General features: G+C 43.0%; 1 protein-coding gene across 3 annotated transcripts in view; it reads right to left on the bottom strand.

The window, feature by feature from the left end:
- The window catches only part of roraa (RAR-related orphan receptor A, paralog a), a 185,567-nt gene that overhangs the window by 12,597 nt on the left and 148,227 nt on the right, over nucleotides 1–24,743 (bottom strand). For all 3 annotated transcript variants that reach the window (XM_039808268.1, XM_039808269.1, XM_039808267.1), the window contains 2 exons: nucleotides 2,253–2,338; nucleotides 601–742 (listed from right to left, as the gene is read on the bottom strand). In XM_039808268.1, the coding sequence (XP_039664202.1) occupies nucleotides 601–742; nucleotides 2,253–2,338 (228 nt within the window). The remainder of the gene's footprint in view (nucleotides 1–600; nucleotides 743–2,252; nucleotides 2,339–24,743) is intronic.

Below are 24,743 nucleotides of genomic sequence, written 5' to 3'. Positions count from 1 at the left end.
TGTTATGGCTTGACACTATAAATAAAATTGAATTGAATAAATGGCTACTTAAAAGCAGCTATGACTTGCAATAAAGTTATGGTGTTGCTTTTCTGACTCTTCAGGAAATCGGATTTTTGGAATTGGAACTGGAATTGGAAAAGGATTTTCTCTGAAAAATACAGATTTCTACCTGGGACTAAGGACATTTTTTGTCCCCACATACCAAAAAGTTGCATTTTCTGCCGCAAGAAGATGCTGACTAGTAGTTTACAGTAAACAATGTCCTGCATTTCTGTGTTATTGATTTTTGTATCCAGTCTTCACTCATTATTTTAAAATAAACAGAATTAGAATACCTGGATTGGTATTTTTTATAATACACAATGAGCCTGAAATATACACTACCAATAACTTCTAAAAATGACAATTGATGTTTGGATCTTGCACGCCTTCTGGGGGAGGTAAGAGTCCACAACAGCATCCCTGAAGCACTGGTTCAAAGACACTTCAGCAGAGCAGATTCTTGCCCACACAGGGGCTTGAACCTGGGCTCTTCACCTCTCCCAACTCACCATGCAACCCTGCTGTATCCGCCCACCTCTTCCATCAAGCACTTACCATCTCGTGACATGCCCACTGCCAGGCACTTCTGCAGCCGGCAGTGCTGGCAGCGGTTGCGGCTGGTGCGGTCGATCAGGCAGTTCTTCTGACGGGGGCAGGAGTAGGCTGCATTGCTCTGCTGACTCCTCCTGAAGAAGCCCTGCACAGGAAAGGGGCATGGAAAGACCTCGGGTTACTGGATGAACAACTGTGGGTGGAAAAATGTTCTGGGACTAAAGGACCAATTCATGGCTTCATAGTGTTTTAGTGCTGACAAAATCCATTACTGATTGATAGTGATTTACTATTTTTCTAGTGCTGATATTTTTATTTTACTGCTGCCAAACAGATTAGATAATAAAACCACTGTGATGATACTGTATTTTTCTGGCCGCTGTAATATCTGGCATTCAAAGAGTGCTTTATTTCACCACTGTGTTCAGCATGAGGGTGGTGTGTTTTAGTAGGAATGATAACAGCGGATGGTATTTTTCTTCGGTGGGGTTATTAGTGTTGATTAACGCAGCACTGGCATGTGCAGTGCTAAAGGATTGCGAACACACACCGACTGGATTCCTCATCCTTTGACTTAATGAATTGATTCCAGCACATCATTAACATGCCCCACTCTACTGCTCCATACACATATGTCTTAATTAGCTGCTCATTGGCTGTTTAATTACAAGAAAACAGCTGACAGCTGCCAAGTTGCTTTATAATGGAAGCCATTATGGAAACAGGCTATAACTGCCAGTGACAAGCAGCACTCTTTAATAATGCTATGATTTATGGTCCAAACTTTTGTACTTGCACATATCATTAAAGGCTTCTCTGCCTTGGACTAATTAGCAATCATTAAAGATAGAATTCAGCAGTTTATTCTTTAGTGTTTTGTTCCTTCCAGCTCCTGTGTGAGGGAGAGGAGCACTGGGAAGAACAGGAATCTCTTTCTCTCTCACACACACGCACACAGACATGCACACATACACAGGCACACACACACACACACACAGGAGAAAACAGCAAAGGTGCAGGCTGGCTGAGGAATGCTAATGATGTGCCTGGTGACAAGCACAGGGACAAGAATACACTCTAAGCACAAAATTGCCCTCACTGTGAATGGCTGGTGCATTTGAAACAGTACAAAAGCCGGCTTCAATGGAAGCAACACTGTAGCAAACAGCCAACAATCTGCTATAATTCAAAGCACTCTCCTTTTGATCATTTTATTTCAAGAAGAGCATGCTGCAGCAGAAGCAAAAACACAGTGAAAAGACATGTCCCTGGGAGGGAAAGGCAGAGGGATGACTTTGTCCGACTAATTGTGGTTTTCTGTGATGTCCTCTATGGTGCTTGACCACTTTAATGATCGTGTTCTGTGTGTTTACACTCCGCAGTTCCTCTCCAAATGATCGTAAAACTTCAGCAACATTTTCAAACGTCTTTCCTTGCAAGCAACTTTCTTTACCTCCTCAAATTTCCCGTCTTCTTCCCCCTCTCAGTTCTCCTGTCCACACACACACACACACACACACACACACACACACACACACACACACACACACACACACACACACACACACACACACACCACACACACACACACACACACACAAACAAACAAACACTACTTCCCACGACACAAACAGGTTCAGTCTCTTGATGCTTACCTTACAGCCTTCACATGTTATCACGCCGTAATGGATGCCTGATGATTTGTCTCCACAGATCTTGCAGGGAATTATTTCGATTTGAGCTGCAGAAAAGCAAAGCAAATGAAAGAAAAGAAGAAAAAAAATCAACATTTTGCTGTCACAAGTCACTGTAGAACACCCTCACCATGGATCCATGTTGATACATGAAAGAGCACTGTGCTTCTAAAAACATCTCATCCGGTGGCTCTTGAATCCTCACTTCCACAGAGCATTAGCTGAATATTTACAGAGTTGGACGTATGTGTATGTGTGTGTGTGTGTGTGTGTGTGTGTGTGTGTGTGTGTGTGTGTGTGTGTGTGTGTGTGTGTGTGTGTGTGTGTGTGTGTGTGTGTGTTAGAAAAGGAGGCCATTTTAAGTCCTCACAAGCAGCCAATGTAAACATGGTGTGAATTTGCATCCTAAACACAACTTACATAAGGAAATCCCAGCTATGCCTACAAACCCCTTGCCTTGTGCAATGACAAAGGCTCATTTAGCCACATGAGTCAAACTTCACCATAAAAACCATAAAAACCTGTGGCCACTGTGCTGGACAGAGTGGTGGCAGTGACTGTGGGTGCACGTCTGTAACACTACATGAAAAAAGTGTTCAGTGGCTGTGGTCGTGTTGCGCTGTTGACAGGCCTGTGATTCACTCGCCATAGAGGACAAAAGCACAGAGAGGACAGGCCTCATCCATCGTTGGTCTTCTCTTCAGGAGGGGACCACAGGGCAACACAACAGAACACACAGACATCACAGACACAGAACTCCCAGCTCGTCCCAGTGATCTCAGCTTTATCACTGCAGCCACTGATGCTACATCCCTCTCCACCTCCACTTCCCCCTCCGCCCCTCCCCGCTCTCTCTCCAGAGATCTCTATCTCACAGCCCTCCTCCACATCTCCAACATCTCAGTCCCACCATCCCAACAGTGCACTGCAACGCCAGACGAACTCCGCTATCTGATCTAAATCGAGGAAAGATCACCGCGGGATGTTTCCTCACGATGTAATGGTTTTCTACAACCAGCCATGCAGCCAACCAATCAGAGCATGTGGAGCTATTGCAACACAAGTCTATACCAATTAGGGGAGGAATATTATGATTTTGCCTTAATAAGATGCAATAAAAATTACAATAATTAAAAAAGTGGTGGTACATTCACTATGTCAGAGTGTTACATCAGCCTCTCCCCTCTAGCCAGGCCTAACTGTCTCTTCCCAAGACTAGACTAGATGCTTCAAATATCCCTCGCACACCTTAACAACCAACCTCTTTAAACTAGTTTGATCACATCAAAAGTACTTGTGCTAAAGTTCAATCCAGAGATCCCTGCCCATTTTAATCATCTGCCTTGGAGCTTGTAATGTGTCATGTGGATAATGTCCTTGTCCCTGAGGCATGCCCGGGAGAGGCCCTTAACACAGAGCCTCTAATCCACTAACCCCGGAGCCACACTCCATTCATTCAGGAATCTGTGTCTGTTCTCATCGCGCTGCTGGAGTCAACAAGATCGGCCATGTTTACATGGAATTAGCCTACATTTTAGTAAAATGAACAAAAGGGAGTGGTGGAACATGCACAATTAATTCTCCTCCAGACAACACCTCCTGCGATTTGTGATTCTCACATACAATAGAGGGCACTGCACCTCGTTGGCCCGGATTAGAATGAAATGCAGGCAGGAGACGGGCTTTGACAACCTAACTGAGAGGGTTAATTTATAATTAATCTTTTCCTTACTGTGCACAGTTGCTTGTTATTTCGGTTAGGTCTATCTCTGTATGAGTGCACTCTATTGTTTGTTTTTGTGTTCTCCCTGCATGAGCATTAGCAGTGCAGTGTGTTTCGACTCCTTTAGCGTTTTCAGCCTCATTACTTACATAATTTGTTCTGACATGCACTCACAACAACTGAAGCGTGCTGTAATTATGACTAGCTGTGGTTATGGTGAGCTAAAGGTTGTAGTGACAGGCCCCAGCCATTGGGTGGCAGTGCAGGGCTGTGGCTATGGTTGTCTTGCCAAGTTAAGCCAAGCTTCCACCCACCCTATCCAGCCCACAGGCTTTTGGCTCTGAGCTCCAGCCTCTGATAGCTCCAGGCTTAGGCTGCTGCTAGCTTCCCCCACCCCCACAGCATAGCTGTGAGATGCCTTCATCTCTCCTGAAGAAGCGGAGCTGGCTAGGCGCTCACTCAGGCCTGACAGAGGCTGTGCCACATCAGGTGAAAGCAGTGGGAGTAGAGACGCAGTGGTGCCAGGCCGGGCAGGGCATACACATACACGAGCATGCCTCACAAAGCCCTATCTGCAGCAGGAAGGCCCTGAGTGCACACAGCCTCACCAGCTAACACCCTCTCACTCCACCGCTGCACAAGCCCCTGGATGCTCAGTTCACTCAACAGTAAAAAGGGTTTGTCTCTGGACCGGCTGAGGCAGGCTCTGTAGTTTCTTGTATGAGAAAAGATCTCAGTCTGAACATATAGTAATTTCCACACCAGGTTAAGAGGCTTTGAAAAGGATGTGGAGAGAGGGGGTCAAGGAGAATAAATACCCAACAATGACACAATGGATATCAAATACACCATGAAGTCACCTACAGCATCAGCCTAAGTCAATATTTGTATATCTGTATGACTGTGCAAGTTGTCCTTTTGAGTGACTGGTCATGGGGCCCCTAAGCTACACTCTAGACAGTGAAGATGATTTAAACTGAATTCACACAGGAGAGTCAGTCAAAAAAGGCCTGCGCTTATAAGCACTCCCAATCTGGCAGTCAATATTTATTGACATGAGCTGCGGTGTTAACTGCCTCTTGGTGTGAAACAGGCAGCTGCTGGCTTGCTTGAGCTTGACCAGCGCAGTGCCACTGATCCCATTCACCGCGCCTGCCTGCCTGCCTCCCTGCCTGCCTGCCCGCTTCCCTGCCAACCAGCACTGCCTGCTCTGTTTACGACATCAAAGCCAGGCACAGTTAGACGGGCAGCCATGCTAAAGCCCATCCCAGCAGCCTGACGCTCCTTACAGCACTGTGAGATGGCCTCTGCACGCAGGCCACTTCAAAGACACCTGCTGAGACGCCAAGATTATGTGTGAATCACACTGCAGCACAATCGCACCACAGCACATAACCACGAGGGCCAGACAGCAGCTCAAGACTGATTTCCTGCATGCAGCATTGCAGCCTGGCGTGGGTGTCTTGGACAATGGGCATGGCAGAGAGAGGAGACAGTCAAGCCGAATGCTAAAGCTTGTTCTTTGTCTGTCTGTGGTTGAGCAGTTCAAGGACACTGATTCACCACACTAGCAGGCCCTTTGAGGGGATGACGTGTCACTCAGAGCACATGTACAATAGGGCAGCAAGGCCTCTGCATGTTCACCCAGTGCCCTTCACTGTCTTCTCCAAAGCCCTGAGATCAACCCACTGCTAAAACTACACACCATTATCAAAGACCTGGAAACTGACAGTCAAATGTGAACACCCAGAACAATTTGCCAAATGCACAGTAACAGCTTACAGAGGCCCTGTCATAGTTTATATTGTTATAAGCATCGTATAGACAGACACTGTCAGACAGAACACTTCCTCCCTGTGCACTGCAATTGCAGCATTGCTACATTCAAAGATGTCATTCACAAGACATAATGAAAATGTGAAGCTGAGAAATAAATTGAAAAAGTGGTATATAGAGGTTAAATATTCAGAAAAGCTGATACTGTGGTAGTTACTATGCAGTGTAAATTCTTGAAGAAAAACTAAAATTAGTATGCACTGCAGCAGACCTGCTATTTTCACCTGCTTGCACAGTATAGTGGACTATATACTATATAAGACTATATACTCTTTTTTTAATATAAACATGAATGTGGAGCATTTTATTTATTTCCTGGTAATTATTCTTTAATCTTTGTTCCATACTTCTTAGAATTATACTGTTCAAGTTTTCAATAAAGAATGCTGTACAAAATAAAATGAAAAATGAAAATCCTACAGGCTTGTGCAAACATGGAAAATCACTAGTCAAAATCTCCTGGCTGTTCCCACTGAACCCTTGGACTACTGACATAACGTTGAAGGATTAAGATTATCCCTTACATTACAGACCCATGCCCAGGCCACCGTCATAATGCTGAGAGCTTAACCCATTACTCGATTGGACCATTAAATCATTTTCTCATGGCCTGATGATTCATGATAGAGGAGTACAATAAATGAGGTCTGAAATTGAGGCTTCTATATACTGTTTTGTCTATGCAGAGCTGTTTTTTTCTTTCTTCCATTGGCTCATTTACAACACACATCATTCTGAAAGAAAGCGTGTGAAGCAGTTGGAGAAAAAACACATTTGCTTCTCGGCGCATCTTTGTGTATTTGGTGTGTCTGTCGTGTTGTGTTGACAGCTGTCAATGACAGAGTGACGCAAGCCAGCAGGGCTCATGGCAGAGATTATGTAAGGAACTGGACAGGGCACAGCATTATGAGCAGATTAACAATTCTCTTCCCTTCAGACAAACAGTGTTAATACATTCTCCTATAATATTTTTTTTGCAACAAAACCAAACAAAAGCTTATAGGGATAAATCTCAGGACTGTTATACAAAAGCAAATTTTCTTATTAATGGAGCATTTACACATGGTCAACATATAAACACCAGAGACACTGAACCAGCTGGCAAATGTTTAAGAAGCAATGTTCCTCCATTATTATGTGCAACTTTTCATTTTGCTTCGTGAACTTCCCATTTGATGGTGGAGATCAGCTGTCGGTTGATAAAGAGTCTTCTCTAAACAGATACCCATGGCAGTCAGATCTACCTGTAGAGAGACGACAGCCTTACAAGAGCTGGAATCAGAATTCTGCCTCTTTTCATCTGCCAGGGCTCTGCTGTCATGTGAAGTCACACAACACAATACTTTTTTATTCCCATTTATGCAGTAGAAGAAAGGTTATTTGAATGTCAGCGGCAAAGGACAGTTGTGGCACGATACACAGGCTGAATAGTAGAAATGTGTTATTTGTTTAGGGATCGGTGGCTGTTGGCATATCCCCATAGAGCTGTTCTAATGCCATTGCTGGTTTGTATCGCAAAGAAAACACAGCGCTATACAAAAATTCACCTGCAGACCAAAACTCTATATCATCACTTTAAACAGCTTCCGTTCAACCTATAAACACGCTGAAGTCATCAAAAAAAAATTCTGACCAGAGGGATTAGAGCAAGGAAAGACATAATTGACACATTTTGATGTCTCTATGCTGCATCTTGCTAATTCCCCCCCCCTCCCCACAATCATTTAGCTGCCTAAGCTGTGATCCCTCTTCACTAGAGACTAGCTATATTTGAAGAGATATTTCCGTTTCAAAAGATGGGCTCTTTAAGCCTTTCCCTATTATTATTTCATAGCAGTGCAGTGACTTTGCTAAAGCTCAGGTCTGGACCATCGCCCTGGGCTGCTTTTTGGATGAACTCATGCGTACATCTCTGTGTTTGTTTGTGTGTGAGGCCTATTAATATTTCAACACTGCCCAACTCCAGATGCCTGTACAACACAGCAGTGCTTCTCTCTTCATGTCTCTCCCTGTATTTACTTGACTGTTTTATTGAAGTGCATTCTGACACCCTCTATGAGGGGGAGCAGGAGAGGGGAAGATGTATTCCCAAACCACAGCACAAGACATCTCTCTCCATGTCTCTTTCTCCACCGGCGTAACAGTAATTTGGGCACTAATTTATGTGTTGTGGCAAAGATTGACGAGCTTCCTGACTGGGAGTCTGCGCGCATGCACTCTAGGGGAAACAACAAAAGCCTGGGTTTACCGAGCAGACGAGCACCATGAAGGGTAGCATGTGTGCGGCGCTCCTCTTCCCTCCCTTGTCTGCCCCACCTGAGCACAAATCTCTCTCCCCATCACTCCTTACCTCCCTCTATCCATCCTCCCCCACCTATGCCCTTCTTGTCTGTGACTTCAGTGACAAGTGAAGTTGTGCCTGGGTGCTGGGGACCGGAGGGCACGCCCCCTCCGTGTGTGCAAGCGTGTGTGCGTACATGTGTGCCGAGGGAGAAAAGCTTACACTGTTTACTCTGATGGCAAAATACAATCTGTAGACAGCACTCACTTATGCATTCTACCAGCCCATAGTTAGTCATAGAGAGCCATGAGAGCTGAATAAAATATCTGTGTTCCAAATATTAACATGCTTTGTCTAACTATTTAGATCACTTGGTTTGGGCCCTTCATACATTCAAATGTGATACATCCTCTATCATAATGATGTGCATTTTCGAAGTTTTTCAAGTCTGAGTCAGTTGCTTGTGCAGTTGCTGCTTTACTCATGCATTCTGCAGCAAGGACTTGGGATGCACCAAAACTGAAAATCACTGAGGCTGAAATCACACAGGACCGACTGATTGACTGGTGCAGGAGCTGCTGTTTGAATTCTAAGATTTAGCTGAGGATCGTGTGATGCTTCCGAACCTTTAGTCTGACCACTTGACCTAAGCAGGCAAGGGTTAAAGCCTTGATTGTGGTACAGTGCCTTAGTTAAGCACCTCTCAGCTCCCCATCTCCCTGCAGGGACAGCAGCCTAGTAGGCTCCTTTAGAAAAACACAGGAATATATAAATAATGAATCCTTCAAAACATCCACTGCAATTACACGCAGAAACCTTTACATAACAACAAAGAGCCTTGTTCCATTGCACTAGGGAATTTGCTACTGCCACACTGTACAACTTCCTTCCTCCTATAATTGCTGTATTAGTATGCATTTCTTCAAGACAAAGACTGTGGGTTTTTGAATAGGACTGTTCTACTGTTTCACACAAAGAAATCAAAACTTACACCCATACAACTTCCTGCATGGTCTTTTTGCCAGAGGGGTGACAGAGTATATGAACATTTTATGTGTGCATTTTAGACATTTTCAAAGTGAAAGGTGCTTCAGTTATGGTAGATATTGGAGAAAAGGGCTTGAAAGTCCCGTCTCATGCTGCTGCTCAGGGTCAGTGGGTCAGAGGCACACAGCCAGAACACACATGGAGAGCAGGCTGAATAGTTCAGCTGACAGTAATTGTCCCTCTGTGGTCTCCTTAGGAAAACATGTTTCCAGACAACGCAGACCGGCTGCATGGGCCAGATAGTAATCATGATCTTGATTTGCTCCATCGAAGAGATAAACTCAGCATAAGCCTACAGTTATGGCACGAGTCAGTATTTCCATTGGAGCTGACATCAGCCTAAGCCAGCTCTGCACGGTGATGCAGCGCATGTGTTAATAGATCAAGTGATGAGCTTTATTCCAAAACATTTGAAATCAATTAGTTGGGAGAAAAAACCCCACATAATGACAGCAATGTCATCATGCAACATCTCTATATATAAAAAAATAGCATCCAAGGTATATTAAAGGGATACGCCACCGTTTGTTGAAATAGGGCTTATCACGGTCTCCCCTAGCTGTAGATAGGTGGGCCAACGCATTTTTTGTGCATGCATTGTTTTAGTCCGGTGCAACACCGGCAGCGCCGCCGCTAGTTAGCTTAGCGTAGTGAATGGAATCCTATGTTGCCGGTTAGCATGTTGTGAGTAAAAGTGAGCCAACAAAAGACAAAAAAACAACCTAATTACTTGCACTGAGACAAAAAATGCGTTGGCCCACCTATCTACAGCCAGGGTAGACAGTGATAAGCCTTATTTCAACAAACGGTGGCGTATTCCTTTAAACTGCAACTTCAAATTCACGAAAGCTTTTAAATCATATGTATCATAATCATATGTATCTTTTTTATTTGAATGCATTTTAATCTCAAAATTTAAAAAGTCAGTCAAAACATGAGCAAGTCTGTCTACTTTTAATGGACTCTGGAAAGTTATTGTCTACGAGTTTTATGATTGCTGCAGACAGCACCGCCATTACTCAACAGTTTTTACGGCTGGGCTGATGAGCACTTTTTACAGCACCTCTAACATTCTGCTTGAAGGTCTTGGGTTTTCATCAGCTGATAAAGAGCAGGCAAGGACAGGGAAGATGAATGACATCAATGGCCAGCCGATACTACCAGGGATGTGTGATTGAGACAAATGAGCCTTGTTACATTAGCTGGTGATACTGAATCCTGCTGCTCAAAGATCCAGAGCTTGATAGAGCTGAAACTAGAGGCACCCAACCTTTCCACAGATCACTGGTGTCATGGGGCCCCAGAAGAAGAGCTTTCTCAAAGAGCCTGCTTCACGGGGCTCGCTCTTTCTGTTTTTACCTGGACCACTTTTGTTTCATGTGAGCCCTTTTTTATGTGCAAGTGCACACACACACACACACACACACACACACGCATGCACACACACACACACACGCATGCACACACACACACACACACACACACACACACACGCACGCAGCGCTACTATTTGGCATTCAAAGACTTTCTAAGCCCTCATTTCCAGGTGCAGAAAAAACATTTAAGTGAGACAGAGCAATTATCTAATCCATATACAGTTCCCTTTAATAAGTGACTGCAAATACTTCCATCATGCATCATTTATTCTCAATGCTATTAAATGTTCAAAAATGATTAACTGAAATGTTATGATCGTAACCCATGTAAAATATTTACTTCTGATGATGAAATTTGTAAGTCATTTTAAAAATCAATCTGTGTATTTAATTTTGCTCCAGGCAGTATCAGTAGACCGAGGTGATGAATGCCAATGGCTTGCTTAAGTGTCAGTCGGTTACAAAATTCTGAGAGTATTTAAGGTAGAAGCTTTCCATGGAAATTTACAGGAAATAATTGGAACAAAATGGAAATTTAGGGGTTATCTGTTCAGGCTCTTTTTCCATGCCACTTTCATACAGAAACTAACCTTTTACCATATCATAACAAACACATTGAGTGTAGAATGTGCTATGTGGTGAGTTAGCTAGCTAGCAAGTTAACTACTGGGGATAGGCACTTTTAAAAATTGAGCCGACAATGTGGGGTGTGTGCAAACTAAGGGTTGAAAGCGAGCAACTACTTTGCAAAAAGAAAGTTTTGTAATAAAGAATGAATTGAAATAGATTAATTAAAACTTCGCAATTATCATACTCAATCAAGCTACATCCCACATTGTAACATAACAGCTAGCTCTGCTGGTTGGTTAACTGAAATATCATAAAATAACACATTCACTCCAGTAATATGATCAAAACGTACATGAAAGCATGTAGTTGGTTTGGCTCAGACAGTGCAGTAGTGTTAGCAGTAGAGTGGGCTTTAGTCTCACATTGCCAGACCTTCCTCCACAGCGCTGTGGAGTAGGGTCTGGCTAGTCCACAGAGCATTCCGGGATGGGAGAAAAACGTGTTCTGGTTTATTGGCATTTCTTTAAACCAATCACAATCACACAGAGCCGCTTCAAAATAGCCTTGGGAAGGAACTTGTTTTGGTGGAACGTGTACGTTCAAAAGTTGTTTTAGTCTTGCAACAGAAAACTCAGATTGGACAGATAGTCTAGCTAGCTGTCTGGATTTACCCTTCAGAGATCTGAGATGCAGTTAACCATAGTCCTGATAAATCCACCGGAGTTCAAAATTCCAACACAAAGAAAGCAGAAGGAAATGGACATCGGCGAAAAGACAATCCCGGAAGTGGAACGTTGTGAATATAGACTAAGTGGACTGTAATGGGAAAAAGCACTATGCGGAGGGTTGACATTTTACTGAATTCCTACTGTATTTAATGGGGTGAGGGTGAATTATTTGTACATGTGATAGAAGAGTGCTGCTGAATGCACTTTAATCCAAAACATGCCATAAGACATTGTATTGCTTTTTATGTGCATTTCCACCCAAATGATTTCTCCATTAAAAAGCCTTTTAAATTGAAAGTGTGCAAACATTCCTATATTCCTGAGTTTAACTTCCCTTGGATATTTTCCTGACATTTTCCAAGTCTTTGAAACCCTAGTCAGTACATGTCACTTTATCAGTAACTGTGTAATTAATTGGGCTTGCAGCAGATTACATGTTTATATATTATATAGTTATATCTACGGATGGTTGCTGTGCAGTTAAAAAAAACAGTGTAACTAGTGTGGTGATTATAACATGTTTAGGTAAATTGATTACCTGTTCCTTTATGCTCCTTGGGTTTAAAAAAAAAAGCATTGTCACAGAGCTTAAAATAAGGCCATTTATATTAGTTTATAAAATGTTGCCTGTTTTCACAAATTGACATTGAATACAAAAATAACTACAAAAATTTCTCCTCTCATTGTGCAGGAGCTGCTGAGCAACTCCACCGTCGTCCTCCCTCTCCTCCAGTTGTAGCAGACCGTATGAAAGGCATTCCTAGACGACAGGGGTACACGAGGAGTGTCTACTGCCAGACAGAGTTCACAGACTGCTTACAGCGTGTGAGGCACATTCCCCCTGCACTGCTGTTTTCATAGTCCTACAAACACTGGCCTGGTTTTGTTTAACATGGCAGGATTAAGCAGCCATGCGCAAAGCATGCTTCCCTCCTTGCACGCTTTTGCTTACAGTGAAAGGCCCAAGCGCTCGCTGCTACCTTTTGGTGAACCAGCTTCCCTGAGTGCCGGTGAATGTGCCATGGTGCTCTAATCCCAGGCAAATAAACAAGTGCCAAGATTAATGATTGCATAAACACATCCCAAAAGCTCTGGAATAACAATCAGCTCTTTAGCCCTTTTTGAAGCCATTGCAAAGGCTCTTGGAGTCAGCTGACTGCCAGTACTGTATATCCCTCTTTCCTTTGCTGCTGCCTCACAACAGCCAGGAATTGTCTGTTCTTTGTTGCTTTATTAACGACAGGAAGCTGTCAATATTTTCCACATGAGAATGGGTATTTGCAGCGCTGCACTAGGAAGAAACTTCTAAGCCAGAGCAGGACATAGGGTCCTCCACAGTTCTTCAGCTCCACCACTACGACACAGCATGTCTGATCCTCAGCGCCTGTCATAACACGAGCGTCTGTATGACGCCATAATAAAGAAAGCGTGTTTGGAAGAAAGTGGAGACCTTAATGCAGTTCTGATTAGTTTGTCAACCCGTTCCTCATTATGCGTTCTAAAACAATAGCATCTTTGACTTGTTGTGAAAAAGACAAGTCAAGTAGACCTCTAGGAGGACATTAGAAGTGTGTGCATAGCAATAAATCACAACCACAACAGACCGAAAAAGGCCATTAAAATGACATTAGGAGCACGGACCGTCCACTCATCCCTGTCATCCCTGGTCTGCGACTATAAGACGAGCTGCTTTGCAGTGAGGGGGGAGTAGTGGAGACAGGGAGAGATAGAGAGTGAGATAGAAAAGAGAGAGGGAAAGAGTGCAGTGCAGTCCACTGGTCCAGGGCAGGGGAGCGTGGGACGTTCAGATGAAGTGGGAGGCCCCTCTCCAGGAGGTTGCTCCTCAGCATGAAGGCAGAGGCAGCACCCCACCTAATGAGGGGTGAAGTGGAGCCCCCTGTGGGACCCCCTCAGGCACATTCATTAGGAGATGAAAAAGCATTTCCTGCGGCAGAGCAAGTCCCTGCCTTGGCTCGGACATGTTTAATTTAGGGCCATATGAAAACACAAGGCCGCCTCTATCATGGGTCAGGGGACTCAACAACACAGGGCTAGGGAGCAGGAGCTTGACTAAATGACTGCATGCAGAATTGAATTATGTAGTTTTTTCTTGGAAATGGTTAGGGTTTGATACCCCCCTTTTAAGCTTAGAACATTCAGATTATTCAAAGGTCAAGTGTGCTGATGCTTCCAACTATGAGTGAAAAGTCTGTTGTAGACAGGCTATTATAGAGAAAATGTGCAGCTTATCACAAGTTTCATTCCCTTCAATACATTGCATTTTGTTGCATCTTTTTGGCTCCAGGCAAAAATAATAGATTCATTTAGCCAGTGGTGGTTTGTGGAAGGGAACCAAGGATTATGGTAATGCAGCACTGAACGCTGCAAGCTAAATACAGTAAAAGAGAAATTGCTGCAGTAAGAGACACAGGAAGAATATCCGAGAGGGTAATTTATATAGTTGCACAAATCTGCATTCACAAATGCATCTTGAAAATCTCATATTTCACAAGGTATACTGTTTGTGAAGACAATAGAAGAGACAGTGCTTCTTTCCTTTCACTGTATTAAAAAGGGCATTACAGGGTATCAATCTATGGCGATTCAAATACATGTCCGCTTATCACAGCTGCTTATCCTTGTTCCTGATGAATCCTTGCATTTATTAAGGCTGTCTTCTTGCCTTGTTAGATATGTATAACCAATCTCCTGTAATTAGCAACTGCTAACCTTTGGGGTGCTAATCCTCCATGAATTGTGGATTTGTACATCAAAGCCCACACTCTCTCATATAGCTGGTGCTTGAAATTACACTCGATTTGAAACCTGCAATTATTTGTATAGCATGGATGCAAACAGTCTCCTCTTTTATGTCTCTGAGAATCCCGTGGGTTTGCAGTAAAGAATCCTTAATCCACTCCAGTGCAATCCAAATATAGAGTTAACACTAGCTTCCTAAAATTTAGATGCACAGCCAAGTGCCTGCTGTGCACGTAAAGTGGAGAAAGCTTCTCTCTTCTTTTTTGCGTAGTTAAGATTAGATTTCTTTAGTGGCTTAGATGCATCATATAAGAAGCAAGCGGGATTGCCCAGGGGTATAACACAACCATGCTTCAACAACAGAGCCTGGCTACGCTTGTAGTTGCGAGTCTGTCCTTTTCACAAGCAATAATTGAAAGTCAATTCAATAATCAATGGTCTTGCCTCTTTGTTTATGTAATCACATGTCCAGGCCTCTGTCGACAGGGTGAATGCCCAGCTGTTTAGAGTCAGCTGCAATTTGTACTCTCTCCCATTCAAGGCCAGGCTAAATCTACTGTGCAAGGAGGGAGAGATTATAGAGAGGGAAAACAACTGAGATAGCTTCCCACGCACGCACGCACACACACACACACACACACACACACACACACACACACACACACACACACACACACACACACACACACACACACACACACACACACACACACACACACTAATGCTTTTGCAGGGAGGATGCCTCAAGCATTTATTTTCTTTAATGAGAGACAAGAGTCTCACATGTGTCAGTGATGCACAGCATGGGAACAATAGGGTGGGCTTTAATTCCATCAATCTACTGCATTTATCCTTGTATCACATCAATACCTGTCAGTTAAGCAGGATGAGATAAATCATGTCAAGCAGACTAAGGCAGGGCCACACTGAGCTCAGTAAATATGCAGACTTAAAACTCATCTTAAAACTCGGGGGGTGAATGCGGTTCCACACAGTCAGTGACAAATTTAGAGCATGGGTCTTAAGCAAGGAAATACAAGAGATTACCTTGTGAGACAACATGACACAAAGATCATCCTTCCTGCACTTACTCTAGTAAGTGATTAAATAGCTATGAATTAACAATGATGTTGTTAGGTATTTAGAGGATACGCTACACCTCGGCTGTCACCTAAGCCTCCCATGGAAATCTCTTTACTTACCTTACTGTAACAGGGATCGCACAGTTAAACTTGTTTTACCATCTTAAATGGGAACTGACACTATACCTTCCGACACCTGACAAAAAATGCATGCATAAGCGGGCAAGGTGCTTTTGAATGACACAGAAAACTTGACTGTGACAAGCAGAATCGAGTTTCATAAAGCTCATCTTTGTGTGTTTATATGTTTTGTATGGGCATGGATACATTTACTGAACAGCACGTGTGAATCTGAGAAATACCAGGCAGCGGGATCTTGAAAAGTCCTCTCCACATATGTGCAATAACATCAGATTTATCGTCAGATAAAAAACATATAAAACACTTTGAGGATTGGCTTTGAGCGATAGCAATAACGCTGCAGGCAGCCAAATTATGATTTATGTACTTTGGCTTGAGAGTGCATGGGGCAGTAATGTACACGTCTATGGAAGCTGGGCATTTCACTGTAGCATAGGAGCAACTCAGAAAGAATACATTTGGTGTAAAATTGCTTCATCTGTTTACAATTCCATTTGGAGTTTATGAGAAAGACAGGCAAACACAGCCTGATATATTGCCCCTGTGTCACGGCATGGCAGGAGCATCCACACAAAGATTCATCTCTCACTTAGAAGCCAAATGATACGTCTAATTTGCTGCAAGCACAGTTATTTTTAACCTCTCCAGCTGTCAGATAATGGAGCTTGACTGTCAGCGCTGGTGTGTGTGAGTGTGTTAAAAGGTTGCAAACTCTTTTCAATTTACCATTCCCTTTGAATGGATTACAAAATGCACATTCCCATTAGTTCACCTGATTGACATTGCTTTTTCTTTTATCATAACCAAAGGGGGGATTTAAAGAGTTGACTGAATTAAGATGGATACTTCCAATGCCAATCTAAATTTGGTTTTCACATGCTTTTTTTATGATGCCTTGAAAATATTTCAGAAATCACACGGAAGTGAAGGTTGTTTTTTGCGGTTATTAATTGGAAAATGTGATGTCTTTTTATGACTTTCCTGAATGATTGAGTCCTTTTGTGCAGCATGTTATGGTACCATCATGTACCAATCTGCTACCTTCTACACTTAAAGTTCTACATCATTCAATCCCCATCTAGGAAGGTAAGTCATCTGGTGTTTAATATTGGCAGCTTTTATTTTATTTAGGCATTTCTCTCCGACAACCGACAAATCTCACTGTATTCTACAATGGCCCTTCTCGCCACTAACAGGAGAGCAGCAACAGTGTTGCCTAATGCAGAGGGCTAGTTACATAAGGGCCATTGGTAATAGTCCTTAATCAATGAGCTGGCAGTGGACTGCAGGCTGGTGTCAGTGGTTTGGCTGATCCAATTTAGATGGACACTAATGGATTCCCCAGCCTCCCTTCATCAAACATTGGTGTAAATCACTGCACCCTCATTGCTAAGGGACATTTTTAACAGACAGCACTGATTAAGGCTGATTTTTAGTAATACGTAGGCTCTACGCAGAGCCTACGTATTACTACGCCATAGCCTATGTAAGTGGCCTACACCTTTGTGAGGATTTATACTTGCGCTGGTGTGTCTGCGTCATTCTGGCATATCTCTTTAAGAGAATAGCACATGGAAATGAGTATGAGGAAATTTTAAACTACCAAGCCACAGCCAAGCAGACAAATCACTTGCTATGGTCTACATCGCTGCGATGTGTAGTTATATTTCTGGGGAGGTGCACATCAGGCTACGGCGTAAAGTCCGGCGTAAGGGCCATATCTACACGTACCTCCCTACATACCTGAATAAATAAATCAGGCTTTAGACTGCACTAACATGATATGGGTGATAGGAAAACATCATGTCCTCAAGGCATAGAAAGATCCAAAGAACACACTAAAGGGCTGGGTGTGAGACATGGACAGAATAGAACAAGGCATGTCAGTCTAGTTTTACTGTACATCCAACACACCCTCTATCTTGAGCTTTTTCCATATTGTATGGAATATTAACTAAACAACAAATCAGTAATACACCCAAGAAAATCTTTTATCAACTCATAAGAAATGGCAGGAGGAAAACCATTGTTTGCCTCACACAGCTATTTCAGTTGTCGACTGTAGACAGAGCTCCAGTGAATGACATGTCCACTGTTTCAATAACCAGCTGACTTCTAATGTTTGCTAACTCCAGCTTAACAGCATGTTATGTAAGAGAACTGGAGCGGGCATGTGGGGAATGAGCTCAGTTTACTTTGACCAGGCCAACAGAGGCAGCCGCCTGCCTGCTCTCCTGTCTGCCTTTGTCATCATAGTGCTCTTACAAAAGGTGTATGACGCTCTCAGTCGGCAATGACACTTCACATTGACCAGGGGTCCATTTCAGAAAGTACGTTTAGTGAAAACTCTGAGTTTGTTAACCCTGAGATGAGGGAAACTCTGGGTTTGCTGTTTCAGAACGGGAGGTTAATCAAACCTGAGATAGAGGGGTTACTCCAGCCCATTTCAGAAAGAGAGGTAACTTAACCTCAGAGTCAGTTACTATGGTAACTGAGCCTGTGAACCTAACCTGGTCGCGAGCAGGTTTTCTTCAGTAAAGTTTCTCTCAGTCTCCTCCCTCTGACACAGCGCTCTTTCATTTGCTCATTCATTCATTCAGTCTGTATCAGGCACATTTTAGCGCAGTTTGTTATCTGCATGAATAAATAAAAACAGTATTGGTTTATTAACCATGTTAGGCAGACTATAAAACGTTTTTTTTTTCTCAAAACATGGCATTTCCTTGATGAAGAAGCTGTATTACTTCGCAGGGAGTTAAACATACTTCGGGAGATGATATTGAGGCCCCGACAATAGATACATTTTCATTTCCAGATACTAGCCTACCTATTTGAGCGGTATTGTTTTTCTTCCCAGTCTATCAGTTATGTAGCCTACATAACCTTATCTGTCCTCATATCACTAACGTCACCCATCGTGGACATGCTCTTACATCCCAGCAGATTCTTTGTGTCGCATTACGTTTTTTTTCTGAAACGTGTTTTAAACGTTTTTTTTGTAGTGTTTATAGTGTGTTGTAGTGTAGTGTTTAGTTGATTGAACCAACTCAAATCAACTGTTCTGGAACCAAAAACTCAGAGTTTCCCATCTCGGGGTAAATCTACTCAGAGTTCAGGGTTAGACTCAGAGTTTGTTAAACCTCCTTCCTGAAACGGCCTAGGTGTGACTCTAGCTCTAAGGTATCTCAAAATACAAACCATGGCGCAACCCCAGCTGCTCTCAGCCCTGCACTTACATGACCAGACCGGAGCTCAAGTGAATTGTTATAGAATAGTTCCTGACCTCATTGTTAAACTATAATCTGCAGTTTTTATTGCCTTTAAAGCTCCCTGCAAGGTGTTGTATCACAGCTAAGTGCTATGAGAAAGAAACGTTGCAGTAACCTGTAATGTGGCAAAAAATATCTGGTCGAAAAACTTTGTTTCAGTATGTTATTTCTTTATTTAAGATTCACTTTATTTGGTGTGAAATGACAACTTTATGCAATCAATCATATAGAACCTTATTTTCAGACAGAAATTAAAAAAATCATGTGCTGTGCTTGGAGGTTAATGTGCTCCAAAATAAAAGGGGCTTCATCTTTGTTTTTTCTTCAAAAAGATGCATGCTTATCAAAACTGAATTTTTGCAAATAGGCTGATACAGTACAATGCTGCTCTTGCTCAAAAAAACTGCTGAAAAAGCCATTATGTATTCTAACCAAGCACTCACACGTCATGCTGTAGCAAGTGAGCAGCCACTGTATTGTTAATATGCTTCCATATTGGTAGTGTCTCCTGCTTCACTTCACAGGCAGCTAAGCTTCATACTCAGGTGCCAACAGTAGTGCTCTTTAAGGGTTACATAAGTAGCAGCTAATGGTTCCGGGTCAGTATTTGGGATGTAATCCTTAGAGGCGATACGATCCACAACAACAACTTTCTACATGCTGCCCTGGCCTGGTAAGAAACACAGAACTCTTTATGAAACGAAACAAATTGCATACAGTGGTGACTAGAAGGAAGAATTACTTCTCTCTCTCTCTCTCTCTCTCTCTCTCTCTCTCTCTCTCTGCCTTCTTGACACACTAGATCAATTTCTCTGCCTGTTCAGTTGGCACGAACATCGCCCCGTTACAAAACAACACAAGGCTTGGGGAATTTTCTAGAAAACCCATTGCCGTTCTCCTCCATGCTAGTTAAATTACAGAAAAGGTCACAGCAGGGGACTTCGGAACACAGCTACCAATCAACTGTAGCAATTCTCCTGGTGTGTTTGTCAACATTGCAGCCTGTTGTAATTGGCATAATTGTCAGGTTAGAGCTCGGCACAAACTGGGCGTCCTCTTGGCGAGCGTGGGCCGTGTCATTAAAAGGGACATGTTTCTGGAGGCGCTCCCGGGGACACATAACACGCAAGCATGTTGGAGCGACAGCTCGCCTGATAAAATGGCTGCCTCTTATCTCTACTATGCATATGAAAGGCTTATGCCTTCTCTATGACAGATTCTACGCCTCATCACCATGGGATTTGCCCAGATACACCAGAACAGAAGCTGGGAGAAAAACAATGTATCACATGTATAGCCTCATCTTAACACTGTCAACTGATGTTTGGGTGTGTATCCATGTGTGTACACACATGCTCACTTAAGAAACATACAGAGTGAACACCAAACCGATTCAGTTATGGTTTGCTGTGAATAACATAACGTGTGCGTTTCTCTCCTGCACAGTAATTCCCAGTTTATTGGCAGCACAGTGAACTTGGCATTCCTGGAGCAAGCTTCAATTATCTTGATAATCTGTAGTGAATACTTGATATAATAATGATATAGTATCTATAATTACCATGATGAGGTGGTGTAGAGTGTGCTGAAAAATAATCGTTTGTATCATCACCGCTGGGTAGCATCATTATTAATCTGACAGCACTCATAAAGCGTTTTGTTTGTTTTCTCTGATTGCTCTTTTACTACCAAAATAAACAACTTGGCTCCTTTGAGTTACAGCGGTATAATTTGATGGAGCAGCAAAGGCATTTATCTATAAATTTATTTTCAATTTGAGGTAAGCTGCAGTCATGAAAGCTAAATCACTACCAGGGAGAAGATTATTCTAATTACTAACCAGCTGTCGCGCATGCTGCATGAGCACAGGATGTCAGAACACAGAGCAACCAGTAATCAGTTTCACAGAATCATTTGAGTACACATTTACATCTTGCACTAAATGTTAAACATGAAATTGTCTTCATTTGTATGGTAATGTTGTAAAACTAAAAGAAGCATATGCTATAACACGGCGTGACTGAATTTAGAAACACACATTTTATGGTCAATTTGTGATGCAATCTTAAAAGCTGAGTGTTTATTTGCAGCTGAAATAAGCCTGATGGTATTTTAGTTTGCACTTAGATTATTCTGAAGGATATGTTGACCAACTGACGGCATGCTGTAGGAATGTAACTCATGTACTTTGACCGTGGGTGATGTTTATTTAAAAAATGGAAATGTGAGTCCAAAGGTATACTGTGATTCAGACACTCAGTAAGCTAAGATGGCAGCGTAGAAGAATTTTCTCATATGTCTTTTCCGAGCTATATCTGAATTAAACCATAATGCTAGCATGGCTTGGTCCCTGGGGTTTTCTTTGCCATTTGCACTGCTAGCGCTGCAATCCCCCTGACAGGCCTGTTTACGACTGCTCTGCTATCAGAGGGCTGAGCAGAGCCAGGGACGAGCCTTCATTAGAGATTAAAGTGACCGTCACAAAGTCCAAAATCATCACTGCTTCCAACAGCAAGGCGAGGGGAGACACTGAATAGGCTTAAGCTCATGCATCAACAACAACTCTGTATCAGACGGATCCTCTGCTTAACACTTTTAAATTTCAATATGAATTTATGAATGACGTTTAAAGAATTCTTTTTAAATTGGCTAAATCAATCCCTTCACTGGCAAAAACGGTCATCTTCATGGCTTCGTTGCCATAAAACAGAGATGCATTTTGGCAAATAACATGCATGACATTACCTTCTAAAAACAGCAGTATTTGAAGCAGGAATATGTATGCTTTGGTAGCAGACATGTATAACAGAAATATAATGACGTACTGCATCATATCAAGATCACATGTAGTTTCTTGCTTATTAAAGCTATCATACATGATTTCCACTGACTGCAGAGGTTAGGCTGAGTGGAGATTCTCGTCTTCGGTGGTAAAGCTTACCCATCTCCTGATCCAGAGCTGCTGGACATTCTTACTGATAGGTATGAATAAAATGAGACAGCTGGATGGTTCCTGGGTTTCTGACCATATCCACTTGAGATGTCTTCCCCTCCTAGGCATTGTATGCCATTTACTCATCCGTCTCTTCCAAAACCCTCACAGGATTCACGGGGAGGAAGATGCTGCTCTATTATAATGCTGATAAGTTTTTCCGTGGGGAAAACTCCCTGATGAGTTTAAATTCATAAAATCTGTGAGTTCTTTTACACCTACACTGTAGGTAACAAACGCAGGTACGCACTCATTTCTTCTTCCATCAAAATTCTTGCTGTAACTCCAGAACAAAGCAGTTATTCTCAGAGGAACATGAAAGACAGACACCTGTCAATCATAGCTCCATATTTCCTGTGTCAGAGGCTGCAGGATGGAGAAATGTGCAATATTCTGATAATATTTCATGCAAACTAATGCAAGTCAGAACACTTCCCTGCTGGCCACAAGGAGGGGAAATGAGAACAGGTAATTATCGGATTGCCTCGAGGCAAGAAATGATAGAGATTGCAGAGAACGGGGATATTTAGCCCTGCTAATGAAGGCCCATGTTGTGGGAGCACCGGGACGGGGGAGCAGAGGGAAGCTATGCTGTGGCTCAGCAGGAGGCAGAGCCTGATAAGACCATCTTACATAATAGCCACATCCAGGCCTGGCTCGCTGTTTGGACTGAGGCTCCCTGTCCCTCATGTTCTCTCCCATCCACTCAGCATGTCTGACCAAGGGAGCGTAACAGTGCCTGGGTATAACAAATTCCTAAACATGACTATTTAATAGTTAATTTACACCAAGTAGTGACATTTACAATGTTGAGGACTGGGGGTTGGGCCTGTTTACAGATGCACATATGCAGTAGAATAATGATTGCAATGCAAATGACGACTGCGGCATGTTGCGTACAGTTTCTTATGTTAAGTATATCGATACTAATTATATTCACTGAAGAGAGCGATCACAAAGAATTGAGTGATTTGAGGAGGGGATCACCCCTCCCACTTGGCCCAGTCCATTTAACCCTATTGAAGGGTTTACGTTTGCCCATCTCAACAGCCGTACTTAAAGTGCTGAAAAATAAAAAGAGATTGCTTATTTTGTATATGCAGCACTTCCCCCGGACGGATATGAAAGTTTAATCATGGCATTAGGATTCACAGGCATTCCCTTGCCAGACCTGCTTGCAGACATCAGAATTGCTAATTTGCTAGTTTGCCCAGGAAGGGTTGGTTGGTGGGTGAGGAGGGGATGAATGGAAACAGGAGTCTGATTTGTCCAGATAACCTTGAACCCCAACGCTCAGCTTCCTGTGGATGTACGGAGCTCAATCAGTCCCTCTTTATCATGCTGATCTGAGCCGCTGTCCAGCGCGGAGGCCGGCACAACGCTGCACTAACTCTTTCCTGACTACTTCGAGAGTGTGTCATTAACCAAAATCATTTCCTGCTCTCTTTCCAGCCTGTTCTGACAAAGCCATTAACTTGTGCTGAAATGTCATGAATGAATAAATACAGCAAAATAATTGCTTTCAAAGGCAATCTTGGCACTGCAGTAATGTCCCGATCAGATATCAACATTAAGCCAAAACAAAGCCTTTGACAAAAATCACAGTAATTGTGGCTCGGTTTCTAATCTGAATAATTAATTCCTATTGCTTGTCATGAGAGTCCACCGGAGACACAGACATGATAAAGAAGAAAGGTCCTGACAGGGTTATGAGTCAGCAGAGATGTGAAATTCAAATTGGCCAGGCTAAGCAGTTTGGAGCTGATGGTGATTTGAGTGGACTCACTGGTCAGCCCTACAGTACAGTAGAAGAGCCCAGGGCTGAAAGATGGTGGAGTTACTCATGGGCACAGGTGCTTTATCAGCAGACCACGTGTAACTGGGGGGAGGGGAAATAATGTTAAGCTTCATCGTATCATACGCTGTACTCTCCACATTACAGTAAATTATGAAATATCTTTATACAAACTAAGCTTTCCATTCCCCCTCCCCCCCTTTTTTTAAACACACCAAACGTATCTTTTATAAGTAGCTTTATCTGCGCAGAAAGTGGGAGGAATAGCTGTTTGTATGCTTTTTACGAGTCCATTGTGAGCACTGGCCTCGTGGCATTACCTAAATTAAAGTGGAGATCCATCATTGGCAGGAGAAGATGAAGCAGCAGGAGCAGAGCTCTCACTGTTTTCTGTCACAGCCTCAGCTGTGTGCACACACTCTCCTTGCACACAGCCATCTTTCACTCAGCCAGGCACTTGCCTCCTCGCCCACTGCGCCCACCAGGCCTGGGCAGCACATGCCACTGCCAAACATCCATTTACTCCCCGCAGGACTCCCACGTATCTGAAGTGGGCCTGTCATTGAGACCCGTTTAGATTTTACTACACTGTATGCCCAGTGCACAGGTGAACACGTGTTATTTGGTCAGCTACACACACAAACACACACAATGCACGTAATTAAATGCTTCGTTTAAAATCAGCTTTGATAATTTCTCTGGTAACACCTTGTCAAGCTGACTGGCTACACTCAACAGAGGGTGGTAATTGCATCCCTGTAGAGAGGCTGGTAGCCTGCAATGGTGTGGAATTACTGTACCACACATGTTCACTGGATTCAGCCAGTGAAAGCTGAAAAGCGTGCACACAAT

Source organism: Perca fluviatilis, chromosome 8 (assembly GCF_010015445.1).
Source record: "Perca fluviatilis chromosome 8, GENO_Pfluv_1.0, whole genome shotgun sequence".
Classification (NCBI taxonomy): domain Eukaryota; kingdom Metazoa; phylum Chordata; class Actinopteri; order Perciformes; family Percidae; genus Perca; species Perca fluviatilis.
This window is presented reverse-complemented; position numbering and strand designations above follow the sequence as displayed.